Below are 18,552 nucleotides of genomic sequence, written 5' to 3' on the forward strand. Positions count from 1 at the left end.
AAAAAAAAAGAATTTTAAAAAGAATTTTTTAATATATATTTTCTTTGTCTTTTCAGACTATTAGACCCAAAAATGATGTTACCAACCATGGTGTTTTGCCTGTCAAACCTAAAAGGTCCATCGGCATTAAACTCCAGCCCAGACCACCTAATATTACAGGGTCCCAGAAGCCGAAGTGGGAGCCACCAAAACTTCTGGGCAAAAGGCTGACTTCAGAATGTGTTTCTTCTAACCCATACTCTAAGCCTTCTAGCAAGAGTTTTCAACAGCGTGAAGCTGGATCATCCACAACAGAGCTGTCAAGAAAACTTGTGGGGTCACTTAATATAGAACAATTGAAAACTACAAAGCAACAGGTAACAGATCAAGGAAATGCTAAATGTACAGACTCTATTAATAATACCCATGTTGAAAACAAATCTTTGGATAACCTTCTAAAAGAAACAAACAAAGAGAACCTGCCCCAAACTTTATCAGAACCTGAGAGGAAGCCAGATCCTAAATTACGTACCACAAGTAAGCCAAAGATTGACTCTTATAATCAAACCAAGAACAGTTTAGCTCCTAAGCCAGCCTTGGGCAAAAGTTCAGTTAATAGTGCTGTTCTGAAAGACAGAGTTAATAAACAATTCATTAGAGAAACACAAAGCAGGACTCTCCCAGTAAAATCACAGCAACTCTCTAGAGGAGCAGATCTTGCAAGACCAGGAGTAAAATCTTCAAGGACGGTTCCCTCTCGCTTTATTCAGACCCTTAATAAGGTTCAGCCATCAAAGAAACCAGTGGTCAAGAACATCAAAGATGTAAAGGTGAATAGGGTTAAATATGAAGGAACAAATGAAACTAAGTTACGGTCATACCCTGTTATTGAACAGAGAATGAAACATACCAAACCCAGAACATACTCCAATTTGCTTCAGGGTGAATATAACAACAGACATCCAAACATCAAGCAAGATCAGAAGTCTACCCAACCTTCTTGTATACCTCAGACATCATGTATACTGCAAAAATCTAAAGTCATAAGCCAGAGGCCTAAGTTGACAGTTGGCAGATTTAATTCAGCTATTCCAAGCACCCCTGGCATAAGAGCAAATGGAACCAGTGGTATTAAACGTAATAATAATGACTTTCAACAAACAGCACAGACTTTGGACTCCAAGTTGAAAAAGGCTGTTCCCCAGAACCATTTTCTGAACAAAACAGCTCCCAAAACTCAAGCTGGTGTCACAACCATAAATGGGACCCAAACAAACACAAATATTAAAAAGAAGGCAACAGCAGAGGATCGCAGGTACATTGCTTTAATTCCAAGCTTTTGCAACTTAAGTTGATTAGACAAATTGACCATCAAGAAGACTTGGTCAGGAAATAGGCCATAAATAATGGCTCCTTAGTAATTTTTAACTACAGTCTGAAAAAAGATTTGATGCAAATATAACAAATATTAAGACTTGACAGGGCTAGGTGGTACATACATATATTATAAATTATTTTCTGTAATTGTATGCTTAAAATAGTTTTTGGGTTTTTTTAAGAAATTGAAACAGAATGGATGAGTAAGAAGTAGGGGTTACAGATGTAGACACTCGTTCAAGAAGTGCCCTGCTAGACTGGATAGCAATAGAACAGATAAGTGAGTTCACATAGCTAAGAAGTTAGAAAATGGTAGCCTCTTGTCAGACAAACCAATAGTTAAGTTCAGAAAAGTTATCAGGGAAGAACTGGGAACTTCCATGAGTCTAAGTGGGCCAAGTTTTGGCAAGTAAGCTCAAACAGAGAGGAGTAGTCAGTTCAAATACAGAGTTCAGATGGTAGAAATCCAGATGTCAGGTAGGTTAATATTAACATACACTGATTGAAACTGAGCCAATGGATTTTGTACACTTTCTACCCAGGACCAGATATAGTCTCATAATGTGGGTGAACCTCCCAGACGAAGCACCTGCTTGAAGTAGAAAATAAGGACATGTCTGACAAGAGGGAAGGGAGCATGTAAAATTAGATGGTTGCTAAAAGGTGTAGCAGGGTGAAGCAAGGTACAGCTTGGTATAGCCCTGAACAATACCAACAAGCTCTCTGCCTTCCTGAAGAGACAGTAAGTAAACAACTTCAGGGTGATATATCAAGAGAGTAGGGCTGGAATGGCTGCTTTAGATACAAGGATCAGTAGAGGTACTTTGAACAGCAACATCTGTGCTGAGACCTAAGGCTGAGAAAGGCTGGTGGCAAGAAGGACAATCTGAGCAGAAAGAAAAGTGACCGCAGAGACCTTGAGGTGGTGAATAAGGAAGTCAGGGTCCTAGCCCTAGAGCTCACAGTCTAGGTCAGACAACAGAGGATTGGTCATAAGACTGTGTTGCATGTTGAACATGTTTGATTACAGAAGAGGAGTCTCGAGAGGGAGAGATTCATTCATTCATTCTGCACGTGTTTCTTCAGCACCTGCAATGTGCCAGGTGCTAGGAGACACAGTGATGAGCACACAGTCAGTCTTTACCCTTCTGGAGCTTACTGTTTGGTGTATATGTGGAAAGTACTAGAGAAACAAAATTATGGTATTGAGGTCCTAGGAGTAAGTTGCCTTTAGCAAGGGTAAGTTCCCTCTTCATTTATGATTAGAAAGAAGGCTAAGGAGATAGGAAGAATGCCAGGAACATGAAGGAAGCACATGCCACATGTCTCAACTTCTATCATTAAGTAGGTGGTTAGAGTGAAGGTAAGAGGGCAGTATTTGGGGCTGAAATAATAAGCATTGCATGGCTTTTGCTCTGGAGTCAGAAATGAGAGTTAATAGCATTCATTCATTAAAAACTTAGTTATTGGCATTCTGGAAAAAGCAAAACTATAAAGACAAAAAACAGATCAGTGATTGCCAGAGCTAGGGGTTAGGGATGAGACTACCAAGGAGCATGAGGGAATTATTGAGGGTGTTGCAACTGTCATAGCTTGATAATAGTTAGGCTTACATGACTTCAGGCATTTGTCAAAATTCAGAACTGCACGCTAAAAAAAGGTGAATTTTGCCATGTGTTTTTAAATACCTATGTGTGCTAAGTACTGTGCTGGGAACTGGACTGTTAAGGTTTCTGTTTTCATAAAGCTTACACTCTAGTGGAGGAGACAGAAAACCAACATACTGACTAAATAAGACACAGTAATTACAGGTAATTGCCTCTTCTCGGAGGTGTCATTTGAGCAGAGGACTGAAGATGTAAGACCTTAAGGCAGGAATGAGTCTAGATCAAGAAACTTCAGGGATGCAGGGCACGGTGGCTCATGCCTGTAATCCCAGCACTTTGGAAGGCTGAGGCAATCAGATCACTTGAGGTCAGGAGTTCAAAACCAGCCTGGCCAACATGGTGAAACTCTATCTCTACTACTAATAAAATAAAATAAGCCAGGTGTAGTAACACACACCAGTAATCCCAGCTACTCGGGCAGCTGAGGCACAAGAATCATTTGAACCCAGGAGGCGGAGGTTGCAGTGACCTGAGATTGTGTCACTTCACTCCAGCCTGGGTAATAGTGAAACTGTGTCTCAAAAAAAAAAAAAAAAGAAAGAAACTGCAAGGATACTCGAACTCCTGGGGCGGCAGGGTGAGTGACAGGGAGACTAGTGTGATGTGAGGTTGGAGAGGTAGACAGGAACCAGATTACACGGCACCTTTCAACCATGGAAAATATTTTGAATTTTATTCCAAGAGCCGTGGGAAGTCCTTGGCAGTGACACAGCCTGGGGTACTATTTACCAAAGTAACTAATACTTGGAACAGGTGTGGAGATGAAAATTTTAAGAGCTTTGTTTGAGACAGTATTAAATTTGAAATGCCTATCAGACATCAAAAGTTATCAACTAGGCAGTGGGTTTTACAAAGTTTGGGGCTCCAGGGAAAGATCTGGGCTGAAATGTACACTTGGAAGTCATTAATATGTAGTTGTAATTTAAAGAAGCTGGAGTGCCTACATCCAAGCACTTGGGGTCTATATGTCTTGGTGCCCCTACCCTCAAAAAGCAATCTATTGCCTGCTTAGAAGCAGGGGTGGAAAATGTGAACAGTGGGGGTCAGCAAGAATGAGGACTTGGCATTATCAGAAACCAGCTATTTAAGAGCCCTGAAATTATTGGTCTAGCTTATGAAAGAGAGTCATGTCTGGTCAAGAGAGGACTAAGGAACTAGGTTAAGTGGGTCACTTCACACACTAAGACCTTATTGAAGGCAGAATGCAGGCTTGATGGGTTTGAATTGAGTGACAGCTTATGGTGAAAGAAATGAAGTGCTAAGTCATCTCAAAAATAGAGTGATGTCTTAGGAAAGCAAGTAGCATACAGTGAAGTGAAAACTTTCGAAGAAAAATAATGAAGAATCACAAATTCTATTTGAAATCTGAATTGCTGGCCACGTGTGATCTTGGAATCTTGGTGTCTGCCTTCTCATAGGTAGGCACAACCCAGTGATGCCATTATCCATTTGTAAATTTTTTTTAATTCCATTCTACTGATTTTGTCTGTAGTTGAAAGTATTTAATTATATTCTATCTTTATATATATATATATATATATATATGTATCATATATTTTAGCAGCTTGACTATGTTTTAAAATAAATAAAACCACTCACCCTTTAATTGAATTTTAGGAAACAACTAGAAGACTGGCAGAAATCTAAGGGAAAAACCTATAAACGGCCTCCTATGGAACTTAAAACAAAAAGAAAAGCAATAAAGGAAATGAATATTTCATTCTGGAAGAGCATTGAAAAAGAAGAAGAAGAAAAGAAAGCACAATTCGAACTGTCCAGTAAAATTAACAACACTCTGACAGAATGTCTGAACCTCATCGAAGGGGTGAGTGAAGAAAATAAGTTCCTTCTGCTTTGGCCCAAACCAGAATCTTAGAATTTTTAAATGTTTTTCTTAAATAGAGTATAGGAGAGATAGCCTTCATCTAAGCTGAGCTTTAGCTACTCTTAAATATAGAGTAATAATAATAGCAGTAATAATAATAACATGCCCATAAACAGTGACTTTTATATGCCAGGTGCTTTTATAAGCAGTTAACTAAGATTATCTTACATAATTATCATAACCACTGTTACTATGATCACTTTACAAATGAAACTAGGGCACGAAGAAGTTGGAAAACTAATCTAAACAGCCTGGCTCCAAAAGGAACTTTGCCTTCTTTGGGTATCAAGTTCTGAAGAGTACACATTTAACATTTGGATATGAAACTGAAGTCAGAAGTCAAGTTTATATGTAAAGTTCAAGTATTCTAAATACTCTGGATAGCTATAAATAGTATTTAAATTTTATCTTGGATTCTGCAGATAAGGATAAAATAGATGATAGGCAGAATGTGATCCTTAGGAGAATCCGTGAATAAAAAATATATTAAAAAATGATGGAATAAACTTTACTAAAATTCTTGCCTAAATCAAAATTTATTCTGTCCTTTGGCTGGTTATGTTGAACATCAGCAAAAAAGAAATGGAAAAGTTCACTTTAAGTCTACTCCAGGCAACATTTTCACAACATCCAGTTAAATACTATTTCTCCTTATGAGATTAAACTGACAACATCCAGTTAAATACTAACTATTTCTTCTTGTGGGATTAAACTTGAGTTCTTTTTCTTTTTTCTTTTCATTGTAGTATTAAAAATCATGAGTACATTTTTATTATTAAAATTATTTCAAACAATATAGATAAATGATCAGCCCTCTCTCTCTACAAACATACATACTTAGAAATCCCAAACTTCTCTTTGGAGGTGACCACCATTGCCAGTCATTCTTTCTGTTTTCATGCATGTTCATATGGTGTAGGTATGTAGAGAAATGAAGTATATAGTTTTGTGAGTTGCAGTTCTTTTATTCATTTTTACGTACTTTGATTGTCTTGTGTTTTCCTAGTACCAATTTTATGCTGACTTAGGTAGATGAGTTGTGTATTTTTCTTTTTGTCCTGTACACTGAAAATAGTTTGTATAACATTAGAATTATTTTTATTTTGAAGGTTTGGTAAAAACTTGTCCATAAAAATTATCTGGACCATGTTTCTTTGGAGGATAAATTTGTATATATCTTCTCAATTTGATATGTGGTCATTGCTCTATTTAGGGCTTATATATCTTGAGTCAACTAGTAAATTTTGAATTTTGTGACTTTTTAAAAGTTAGACTTGCCAAAGATTTTTTCTCATTGATTTTTTTTAAAAGACCTCAGGTTTTATTGATTATTTTTTCTCTTGAATCAATGTCTGCACCCATTTTTATATTTATTGCGCTTTTCCTACCTTTTTAATTGAAACCTTAGATCATTTAAAAGTGAATCTTTCTTATTTTTTTTACAAGTATGTTTAATGCTATAGCAAATTTACCTCTGAAGTTTACTTGGTCATATCTCCCATATTTGACCAAGTTATGTTCTTTATCAGTCACAGTCAAGTCTGAAAAACAAACCACAGAAAGAGTGTAATTGGTTACACAGTGTCTTACGTAGATTCTCAAGAAGTGGATCCTAAGAGGAGAATCTGTGTGAAAGTAGTTTATTAGGAAGACACTCCAGGGAAAACTGGGAAAGGAGTGAAGTTGTAGGATCAGAAAAGCAAGTCCATGGACAGTGACTCTGGCACAGCCCCACAGGGGAGCTCTGGAGACGGTGTCAGTCATATCTCTCAGAGTCATCCTGATCAGAGGCAAGGAAACTACAGTGTTAAGCTTCCATCGCCATTTATTCATGGCTGCCTCAGGCGGACAAGAATTCTCAGGCACTTCTCACTCTCTGGGCACATACAAGGGAGCACAGATGCTGGCTGTGAAAGCACATAGTGAGCCTGTGTGCACAAAAATGCTGAAGGGATCAGAGGGATGTGGGTGCAATACACAGGGCTGACAGCAAAGAGGTAACAGAGATGATACTGCAGGAAGCAGCTGGTACTCACTGGGTCTAGGGGAATAAAGAGAGCTTTGGGTATCAGAACCAAGAAGCAGAAGAGACAAACCCTGGTAGAGATGGTACTCCAACTGTAAGGAGGGCATACTACCCAGCAGATGCTAGAAGAGGGGCCCTGCAGGGCTGGGGCTCAGACTTTGAGGAAAAGATTCTATCCATTTGGTGCTTCTGCCACTGAAGCTGCACAGTGAGGTGGGATCTGAGGGGAAAGGCGAAAAAGTTGGAGGCTAGAACCAACTGTTGCTGCCAGGGTGAGGAACCATTGCTGGGGTGATGAAAGCATATGTGAAGAAGCAAGTGTCTTCCTTTTCCATCCCTGCAGTCTCCCTCTCGTGCCCACTATGGGCAGAGCAGGGAAGCTGCTGCCAAGCAGAAAGTGGTTTACAGAGTTCCAGCTCCAGCATCACAAAGCAGAGGATAGGGGGGTTTGGGGCTGACACACAAAAGCTTAATAACTGACATATATTCTCATTGTGCATTTCTAAATAGTTTGAGATTCCCATTTTGAGTTCTTTAACCCAAAAAATATCTTAGAAGAATTATATTGCATTGTAGTTGGTGAATGTGGCCTATGTGTACTCTACTTGATGGGTTTTGTTAAAATTTTCTTTGTGGTCTTAATATCTGATCATTCTTGGTAAATGTTCCAAAAGTGTTTGAAAAGAATGTGTATCCTATTTTGTTTACTTGATCCATTGCTTTCTGAAAGCAGTATGCCAGAGTCTCGCTGGCACTGTGATTAGTCGTTGACAATTTCTCTTCATATGTCTGTCAATTTTTACTTTCTGTTTTTCAAAATTATGTTGTTAGGTACAGAAAAATTCATGACTTGCTTTAATTTCTTTTGTCTGATTAATCTTGCCACACCTGCTTTTTGTTGTTAGAATATGCCTGGTAGATTTTTTTCCATCCCTTTACTTTAAACCTTCATGGGTTGACTTATTTTAGGTATGTCTCGTATAAATACACACAGTTAAATTTTTTAAACAAATCTGAGACTCTCTACTATTAAAAAGCAAATTTAGTTTATACACATTTATTATGATTACTTGTATGTTTAAATTTATGCCTGCCATTTTATATTGTAATTCAGTTTACCTGAATTCTTTTTTCCCCTCATTTCTGTATTTGATCTAGTTTTCTTTATTTCATAAAGAAAATAATACACTGAAATGAAAAAAAGTGGTAGATGTAAGCTCACACATGATTTGCAGAATATATATCATATCTTCTGGCAGTTCCTTTTTTGGTTTTTTTTTTAAGAGACAGGGTTTCACTCTGTTGCCTAGACTGGAGTGCAGTGATGCCATCATAGCTCACTACAACTTTGAACTGGATGGGCCCAAGCAATCTTCCACCTCAGCCCCCTGAGTAGCTAGGGCTATAGGTACATACCACTACATCCAATGTTGTTTAAATTTTTTTGTAGACTCAGGGTCTCACCGTGGTGCCCAGGCTGGTCTCAAACTCCTGGCCTCAAGCAATCCTCTGCCTCAGCTTCCCAAAGTGCTAGGATTACAGGTGTGAACCACCCACTGCGCCTGGCCTGCGGTTACTTTTGTTTCAAGTCTTTCATATGAGTTCTAAAGTTTACTCACTAGTGACTTTATGATATTTGAATGACAAACCTTTTGAGTCTGTATTCTTGTGAAATTGTTATTTTGCCTTCATGCTGGACTCATAGTTTGGTTGGGGAAAATTTCTTAATTTCAGCTTCTTTTCCCTGGAAATTTTTAAATGATTGCTTCATTTTCTTTCTTGCATCTGGAGTTGTTGATTTGTTAATATCTCACATCAATCTGATTCTCATTCCTTTATAAGTAATCCTTTTTTTTCCCCCTTTCTGGAAGCTTTTACAATTTTCTTTTTATCTCTGATTTTCTAAGTATATATTTTTTTCTCGCATTCATCCTGCTTAAATCTCTGAGAGTCTTTCAATCTGAACAATTGTTTCTTTGTTCATTTCCTGAAATTTTTCTTCTACAATCACTTTGTGTGTTTAACTTTGTTCTCTCCATTTTTCCTTCTAGAAATTCTCTTAGATGGATACTGGAATTATTGAATAATAGATATATCCTTCAGAACTCTCAATTTTGTTTTCATACTATTCATTACATTGTTCTGTTGCATTGATTTCTAGGAGAATTTCACAGCTGAATTTTCGGCTCACAGATTTATTCTTCAGTGGTGTTCCTGCAATTGTTCTTTTTCATAGAAAAAGCCATTCTAGTTTTAGGATAGCAATGCTCTGTCTTATCACTCTGAAGATATTGACTGTAGTACTCTTAAAAGTATTCCTCTTTGCTCCAGTGTTATTCTTGTTAGTTGAGTTTTATGCCTCTTTCCTGTAGTGTTGGTTTTCTCAAATATTAGTGATTCTCAGTTGTGAACTTACCTTTGTGTCTCCCCATTTTAATAGCAGGGAAAGGTGCTGCTTGGCTGAGTGTGCCAGTACCTGGATTTCTGGGCATGCTAGTGCTCCCCATTCCTCTGGGTCCATGCCACTGTCCTGCTCGCCAGAGGGGATTAAACCAGTGAATCCATTTCAAAGTTTCTTTTTGTGGTATTTAGTCCTCTTTCATGAACACCTGCATAAATCCCCAACATACACATATTCATACCCCTATGACCTTTGCATGCCTGTGTTATTCTTTGTACTGCTATTAGTCATACAGATATTCTGGTCACTACTCGGTGTTCTCATTGTTATAAATATGGAATATTATGAATATGTAAGAAATGTTTACTCTAGGATTTGTTTTCTTTTTGTACCACGTGAAAATGAACATATTTCTTACCTTCAGCTATGATAAACATTTTCTACTTGGTCTCACATAACTCTTAAAATTTAATGATGAGGAGGCTAGGCACAGTGGATCATGCCTGTAGTCTCAGCTGCTCAAGAGGCTAAGGTGGAAAGATTGCTTGAGCTCAGGAAGTAGAGGTTGCAGCAAGTTGTGGCCAGACCACTGCACTCCAGCCTGGGCAACAGAGTGAGACCTTGTCTCAAAAAAAAAATTAGGCCGGGCACAGTGGCTCTCACCTGTAATCCTAGTGCTTTGGGAGACTGAGGCGGGCAGATCACGAGGTCAGGAGATTGAGACCATCCCGGCTAACATGGTGAAAACCCCGTCTCTACTAAAAATACAAAAAAAATTAGCCGGACGTGACAGTGGGTGCCTGTAATCCCAGCTACTCGGGAGGCTGAGGCAGGAGAATTGCTTGAACCCAGGAGGCGGAGGTTGTAGTGAGCCAAGATCACTCCACTGCGCTCCAGCCTGGGCAACAGAGTAAGACTCCATTCACCCTCCCCAAAAAAAAAATTAATGATGAATGTCCAAACTCATTAAAATGGATAATTTTTGAAAGTGCATTTTATTGCATGTACATTGTACCTCAGTAAAATTGAAATTTTTTTAAAAGTTCGAAAATATTAGTAATCAAAACAATTTCTGCATACCTGCTATAATAAATATTAAGAGATGTGAGAGTAACAGTGAAATAGTAATAATTACCTCTGGATATTTTGATTTTTTTTTTCAGGGTGTACCTTATAATGAAATACTTAACATATTGTCCAGTGTTCCTGAAGCTGAAAAATTTGCCAAATTCTGGATCTGCAAAGCAAAGTTGTTGGCAAGTAAAGGCACCTTTGATGTTATTGGGCTATATGAAGAGGCCATTAAAAATGGGGCAACAGTGAGTATCTGTCTTGGGTGGGTAACTTCTTAAAATGCTTTTTCATGTGAGTTCTCCGTTGTTTTTTGTAATATGGCTGTTAGAAGGTTACAACATCAATATCCAACACTTATAAAGTCATACCTTACCATAAAGAACCTGAAAATATATTAAACACAATACATCAACATTCTTAAATCAGTAATTCAGAGGCATTACATGAAATAACTTTTAATTCTAAAATCTAGAAAAAAACACTATATAATTATTATTTATAAAAACTACATCAAATAGTTTTATAATGCTTTTCATTAAAATGTCATTTTCCATGTCATAGTTCATATTCTTTGGTACCTTTTTCCATAATAGTTCAAAATCAGAATTGTACATGCACATAATTTGAACAGTCAAGCAGTTTGATAAGTTTCATTCAAGAAGGCCTCTGCCTTCCTTCTCTCCCATTTCCCCCTTCCCAGAGCAAACTGATTATTTTTATATTAACCTCTATAGTTTCAGAAAACATGCTTCTGTTTCTTGACTTTTTAGTTTTAGATATGATTTATGGACTTCCAGCTATGCAGAATGAAGATTTAACCCTCTTTCACACATACATACACAGATCCCAGCACACACAAATACACGCCCCTATTTACCATCCTTGCAGACCCTTGCCATTCCTCATACTTTCATTAGAGTCATGAAATTCTGGTCACTATTTAGCATTCACATTGTTATGAATATATAAGAAATATTTGAATATGTTGAGCCATGTAGTATATACTATGACTGCTTTACCTTTCAAGCACAACTTTCTACTTCTCCTGGAGTTACTGTCTTGTTTTGCCTTTGCTTAGTTTTCTGTTTATTTTATAATTAATTCACAAACTCTTCTCTAATTGTCTAAGTTCCTCAATACTTTGAAAATATCAGATATTCTATTGATTTCTTTTTCTTAGAGACCTCCTTTCTCCTTTCTCCCTTCTGGCTTATTCCAGACTGAGCAAGTTGCTCTTTACTCCCATCTTCACCAGCTATCTTTCTGGGATCTCTTTACCACCACCTTTAGATTCCCTTTACATCCTTCTTAAGTTGGGTGGATCCCTTGTGTTTTAGAACCCATATCAGTTTTCTTCTTCCCACATTGTCTATGTGTTTTTCATTTCTTTCTCTCGTTGTTATTGTTTGTTTTATTTTATTTTATTCTCTATTATTCATTAAAGGCTTTACACAGATGCTGGTGAAACTGGACTGTTCTCTGTTATTCATTAAAGGCTTTACACAGATGCCGGTAAAACTGGGCTGTTTATAAGAGGTGGGTCTGAAAAAGCTTATTTAAAGCTCTAGACACATGAGTAGGGCTTTACCACAGGGTGATCTGGCTGAGTTGATTGGTTAGAAAAGCCGCAATAGCAGTCAGTATCTTTAGGTCTTTCCTCTTAAGCTGGTCAAGTTTTCTAGAGCAGGCTGTTCCAATCCCCTTCCTGGGAGGTGGAAACCAGGCTGCCAGTTTTGCGGGAGAGAAGAGAATAGGGAGTCTCAGCCCTCAACATAGAAACTTTTGCTTATTCCCTTTTCTCAGTAAGCACCCTATCCCAATCTTGCATGATATCTCTCAGAGACTTAAAGAATACATCCCCAGCTTTCTCTTAGGATGAAGGGAGTCAGACAGTTAGTTACCAGAGTGCAGAGTTCAGGGCTGCAGGGTGGATTTGGAGGTCTTACTGCCTTTTGAACAGATGCTAAAGAGTCCTCCTGATTTGGGCCCTATCACCCATTCTTGAACCTTTCTGCCAGGTTGTTTCTCAGCCAAACTGCCAGCTTGGGATTCGACTCGCTTAAGTCGATTAAATTGTTCACCTCTCTTCCTTCTGCATTGCAGCTTCCAAAACCTTATTGCCATTTCTTCTTTCCTGTGCTTTGTGGTTATTGCCTCTTTTTAATCCCTTTATTATCCTTTCAGTAGATTTTCAAGAGAGGTTAGAAATAAATGTATATTTAATCCACCATCTTTAACCAGAAGGCTATACAAATATAAAATACACTTGACTATTTTATGGAATTCACTCTTTGCAATATATTCTATATATTTATTCCCATTCATTTAGCTGAAATCATAATTCTGTTTTGGATTTTGAAAAAATGTATGGAAAGCTTTACTTTTATGCTTTATTGTCAGTTTATATCTGTTTTATATAGAGTCCCAGGTAAGGAAGATAAACCTCCAACTATAATGTTCTTGTGGGAAAGTACAGCTTACCTTACGATGTTCTGCTTCATGGTGTGGTTTACATACTTGAAAAATGAAGGCTGTCTCAGATATTTTTATCAGAAAATTACTTTTCCATAAAGTTTTTTTTTTAAGTATGTTACCAAATAAAAGAAGAAAGAAAGGAAAAGCTGGAGAAAATTACCCAAAATGCCTACAAATATTGTATCTGGGCCAGGCACAGTGGCTCACGCCTGTAATCTCAGCCCTTTGGGAGGCTGAGGCAGGTGGATCACCTGAGGTCAGGAGTTCGAAACCAGCCTGGCCAACATAGCGACACCCCATCTCTACTAAAAATAGAAAAATTAGCCACATGGGGTGGCATGTGTCTATAATCCCAGCTACTTGGGAGTCTGAGGCAGGAAAATAACTTGAACCTTGGAAGTGGAGGTTGTGGTGAGCTGAGATTGTACCACTGCTCTCCAGCTTTGGTGACAGAGACTCCCTTCTCAAAAAAATTGTGTTTGGATGATGGAATTATGGGTGATTTCATTTGTTAAGCTTAACCTATGCAATTTTTCTATAATGTGTATATGACTTTTACGTTAAACAAAGACAACATTAAAAATACATAAATGTATTTTCTGTGTGGCTAGCTTTGCATCATTGGGCCAGAATCTTTATGTGGGAATACATATTAGATGGTATTATATAAATTAATAGGAAAATAGAATGTGATGTAGACAAATTACATTATAGACAACTTTAAATACATCCGTTCATTAAGTCAAGTGTGCCAATACTTAATTGAAATTTTCTCTGTTTCTTTATTTTTCTCATGAAGCTGTGAAACTGTCAAGCTAGACAAAATATTTATTGCTAGACGAGATTTTAAAAGGAAACATTATTATTATAAAACATTTATTTGAAGTTAAAGTTCCTTAGCAAATATTTTCCATGAATGTTTTTAAGATTTCATATATTTTCTTCCTTCCTTCTAGCCAATACAAGAGTTGCGGGAAGTTGTTCTTAATATTTTGCAAGACTCAAACAGAACCACAGAAGGTATTATTATTTTTGTATTTAAATTCATCTTCTCTAGCTATGTCAGTAAAAATCATCCAGAACCCATTGGAAAAAGAAGAAAAGTATGATCCCCTGAAATGCTTCTCACTTGTTGGTTTCCATGACCTGGCCCTTTCAGCCATTGTCATCAGCTGAGTTATTTGTATTATTACAAGTAAATACACTGCTCAACACTGAACAAAAGTTGTTTCCACCAGAACAGCCTAGACTGAAGTGCTCCACTTCCCTAGAATCCTAGATGGAAGAAGACAAACAGCTTTTTACTAGAAGAGACTGAGGCAAAAAGGAGAAATGCCTTAAGTTACATGTTTAATCATAAACTACCAACATACTCATCTAAATTCATGTTATCCCTTTAAAAATAGCCATCTCAGGAATCTCTTTAATTGGTTGACCATTACTGTCAGTGGTTAACCTTTAGAACACTCTTCTATGAGAAATATTGTGCCAAACACATTAGTAACATTATAGTTGCTTATAATACTTGTATGAATGGAAAGAAAAAACAAGCTATCTTTAGAAAATAAATTGGATTCTTCTTGTTATATTAGAAGGTGACAAGTTTTTCCTTTAAGAGTAGATTTAGGCTGCGCACAGTAGCCCACACCTGTAATCCCAGCACTTTGGGAAACTAAGGCAGGTGGATCACCTGAAGTCAGGAGTTAGAGACCAGCTGACCAACATGGTGAAATCCTGTCTCTACTAAGAAAGAAAAAAATTAGCCCGGTATGGTGGTACGTGCCTGTAATCCCAGCTACTCAGGAGGCTAAGGCAGGAGAAACATTTGAACCCAGGAAGCGGGGTTTGCAATGAGCTGAGATTGCACCATTGCACTCCGGCCTAGGCAATGAGCGATACTCCATCTCAAAAAAAAAAGAGTAGATTTAACTGGGGAACAATCAAGTCATGGAATTATAGTTAAATAACCCACTACTTGTGGGACTAAGGAAATAGAATAGGTATACTTAATAGTAGATTCTTTGAGAATGAGGCTACAATTCAGATACTTGGTTAAAACATGACAGTGTTCTTAAAAGGAACAAAAAGAGAAGACAGGAATCCATACTTTTGTTGCACCCTGTTGACCTCACTTAGGGTGTCAGCCTTTAGCTACAGTGTGCCTGGCACAATCTGATTTCCATTCTTTTATTTTGGTTATTGTGGTTGGGCTACCATGAAAACTATTCATGCAAGACATTTTTCACCCACTGTCCAAGGCAGTAACCTTGTGGTCATCCTGGGTAGGAGAGGGATTAGGAGGTTGTGTGAGTTAACCTAAGTGAGTCAAGAAAATTGATCCAAGGTATGGTGTAAGGGTAGAAGGCCAGTGAATAGCCCCTAAAAGAGTGCTCTTCAGAGTTAATAGGAGACTGGGAATGTGTTCAGAGTCTTGAAAAGGTGTCAAGAATCTACTTAACAGCTGTCTGTCTGAAGGCTGGCTAGGAGGGGGGCCTGATGTATCAGGACATTGCTACAGGGCTTACCAGGAAAAAAAGAAATTATAAATCCCACCTCAAATCAATCACTATTTAGTGTGTGGAGTCCATGAAGATCACTGGGAAATCACTGTATGTATATATTTTTCATGTTAGTGATTTATATTTGAAGTATTAAATTGCTAAATCTTACTTTCCTTCCTGACCTTACATACACAGGAATTACTTCTGACTCATTAGTTGCTGAAACTAATATAACATCAGTGGAAGAGCTGGCCAAGGAGAAGGAATCTGTGAAGTCTTGTCTTTCACCAGAAGAGAGGGAACAAGCCATAGCAACACCCCAAATAGCCAAGGCAGAACAGTATAATTATTCTGGAATCAAATTACAGATTGGTCCAATCCCTAGGTAAGCAAACCCTAAAGCAGGCTTTGTGTTTACAGTCTTAATGCTTTTGGTGTTTTGGTCATGAAGTCCTTGCCTACGCCTGTGTCCTGAATGGTTTTGCCTAGGTTTTCTTCTAGGGTTTTTATGGTATTAGGTCTTATGTTTAAGTCTTTAATCCATCTGAAGTTAATATTAGTGTAAGTGTCAGGAAGGGGTCCAGTTTCTGCTTTCTGCACATGGCTAGCCAGTTTTCCCAACACCATTTATTAAACAGGGACTCCTTTCCCCATTGCTTGTTTTTGTCAGGTTTGTCAAAGATTGGATGGTTGTTGATGTGTGGTGTTGCCTCCAAGGCCTCCGTTCTGTTCCGTTGGTCTATATCTCTGTTTTGGTACCAGTACCATGCTGTTTTGATTACTGTAGCCTTGTAGTATAGTTTGAAGTCTGGTAATGTGATGCCTCCTGCTTTGATTTTTTTTTGCTTAGAATTGACTTGGCTATGCAGGCTCTCTTTTGGTTCCATATGAAGTTTAAGGTGTTTTTTTCCAGTTCTGTAAAGAAGGTCATTGGTAGCTTGATGGGTATATCATTGAATCTGTAAATTACTTTGGGCAGTATGGCCATTTTCACGATATTGATTCTTCCTAACCATGAACATGGAATGTTTCTCCATCTGTTTGTGTCCTATCTTATTTCGTTGAGCATTGGTTTGTAGTTCTTCTTGGAGAGGTCCTTTATATCCTTTGTTAGTTGTATTCCCAGGTATTTTATTATATTTGTAGCAATTGTAAATGGCAGTTCGTTCTTGATGTGGCTCTCTTTAAGTCAGTTATTGGTATATAGGAATGCTTGTGATTTTTGCACATTGATTTTGTATACTGAGACTTTGAAGTTGCTTATCAGTTTAAGGAGATTTTGGGCTGAGACGATGGGGTCTTCCAGATATACAATCATGTCTGCAAATAGAGGCAATTTGATTTCCTCCTTTCCTATGTAAATACCCTTTATTTCTTTTTCTTGCCTGATTGCTCTGGCTAGAACTTCCAATACTATATTGAATAGGAGTGGTGAGAGAGGGCATCCTTGTCTAGTGCCAGATTTCAAAGGGAATGCTTCCAGTTTTTGCCCATTCAGTATGATATTGGCTGTAGGTTTGTCATAAATAGGTTTTATTATTTTGAGATATGTCCCATCAATACCTAGTTTATTGAGGGTTTTTAGCATAAAGGGCTGTTGAATTTTGTCAAAGGCCTTCTCTGCATCAATTGAGATAATCATGTGGTGTTTTTTCTTTGTTTCTGTTTATGTGGTGAATTACATTTTTAGATTTGCGTATGTTGAACCAGCCTTGCATCCCCAGGAGGAAGCCTACTTGATCATGGTGGTTAAGCTTTTTGATATGCTGTTGCAATCGGTTTGCCAGTATTTTATTGAAGATTTTTGCATCTATGTTCATCATGGATATTGGCCTGAAGTTTTCTTGTTGAGTCTCTGCGAGGTTTTGGTATCAGGATGATGTTGGTCTCATAAAATGATCTGTCTTTTTGGATTGTTTGGAATAGTTTCAGAAGGAATGGTACCAGCTCCTCTTTGTATGTCTGGTAGAATTCGGCCGTGAACCCGTCTGGACCTGGGCTCTTTTTGGGTGGTAGGCTCTTAATTCCTGCCTCAACTTCAGATCTTGTTATTGGTCTATTCAGGGTTTCAGCTTTTTCCTGGTTTAGGCTTGGGAGGATGCAAGTGTCCGGTAATTTATCCATTTCTTCCAGTTACACTAGTTTATGTGCATAGAGATGTTTGTAATAATCTCTGATGATGTTTTGTATTTCTGTGGAACCTGTGGTGATATCCCCTTTATCGTTTTTTATTGCATCTATTTGATTATTCTTTTATTAACCTGGTTAGTGGTCTGTCTATTTTGTTGATCTTTTCGAAAAAAACAGCTCCTGGATTTATTGATTTTTTTGAAGGGTTTTTTGTGTCTCTAGCCCCTTCAGTTCTGCTCTGATCTTAGTTATTTCTCGTCTTCTGCTAGGTTTTGAGTTTTTTTGGTCTTGCTCCTCTAGCTCTTTCAATTTTGATGATACGGTGTCGATTTTAGATCTTTCCTTGCTTCTCATGTGGGCATTTATTGCTATATATTTTCATCTAGACACTGCTTTAAATGTGTCCCAGAGATTCTGGTACTTTGTGTCTTCATTCTCGTTGGTTTCGAAGAAGATCTTTATTTCTGCCTTCATTTCATTGTTTATCCAGTCAACATTCAAGAGCCAGTTGTTCAGCTTCCATGAAGCTGTGTGGTTCTGAGTTAGTTTCTGAATTCTGAGTTCTAACTTGATTGCACTGTGGTCTGAGAGACTGTTTGTTATGATTTCCATTCTTTTGCATTTGCTGAGGAGCGATTTACTTCCAATTATGTGGTCAATTTTGGAGTAGGTGTGATGTGGTGCTAAGAAGAATGTATATTCTGTGGACTTGGGGTGGAGAGCTCTGTAAATGTCTATTAGGTTTGCTTGGTCCACGTCTGAGTTCAAGTCCTGGATATCCTTGTTAATTTTCTGTCTCATTGATCTAATATTGACAATGGGGTGTTAAAGTCTCCCACTACTATTGTGTAGGAGTCTAAGTCTCTTTGTAAGTCATTAAGAACTTGCTTTATGTATCTGGGTGCTCATATATTTAGGATTGTTAGCTCTTCTTGTTGCATTGATCCTTTTACCATTACATAATGTCCTTCTTTGTCTCTTTTGATCTTTGTTGCTTTAAAGTCTATTTTATCTGAGATGAGAATTGCAACTCCTTT

The 18,552-nt window shown here is 37.8% G+C and overlaps 1 protein-coding gene across 1 annotated transcript in view; it reads left to right on the forward strand.

Moving 5' to 3' along the window:
* Nucleotides 1-18,552, forward strand: part of CKAP2L (cytoskeleton associated protein 2 like) — a 34,166-nt gene that overhangs the window by 7,738 nt on the left and 7,876 nt on the right. The window contains exons 4-8 of the mRNA XM_017549811.2: nucleotides 57-1,294; nucleotides 4,641-4,848; nucleotides 10,499-10,654; nucleotides 13,841-13,904; nucleotides 15,581-15,770. Coding sequence (XP_017405300.1) covers nucleotides 57-1,294; nucleotides 4,641-4,848; nucleotides 10,499-10,654; nucleotides 13,841-13,904; nucleotides 15,581-15,770 — 1,856 coding nt within the window. The remainder of the gene's footprint in view (nucleotides 1-56; nucleotides 1,295-4,640; nucleotides 4,849-10,498; nucleotides 10,655-13,840; nucleotides 13,905-15,580; nucleotides 15,771-18,552) is intronic.

This window comes from Cebus imitator, unplaced genomic scaffold (assembly GCF_001604975.1).
Source record: "Cebus imitator isolate Cc_AM_T3 unplaced genomic scaffold, Cebus_imitator-1.0 Scaffold222, whole genome shotgun sequence".
Classification (NCBI taxonomy): Eukaryota; Metazoa; Chordata; class Mammalia; order Primates; family Cebidae; genus Cebus; species Cebus imitator.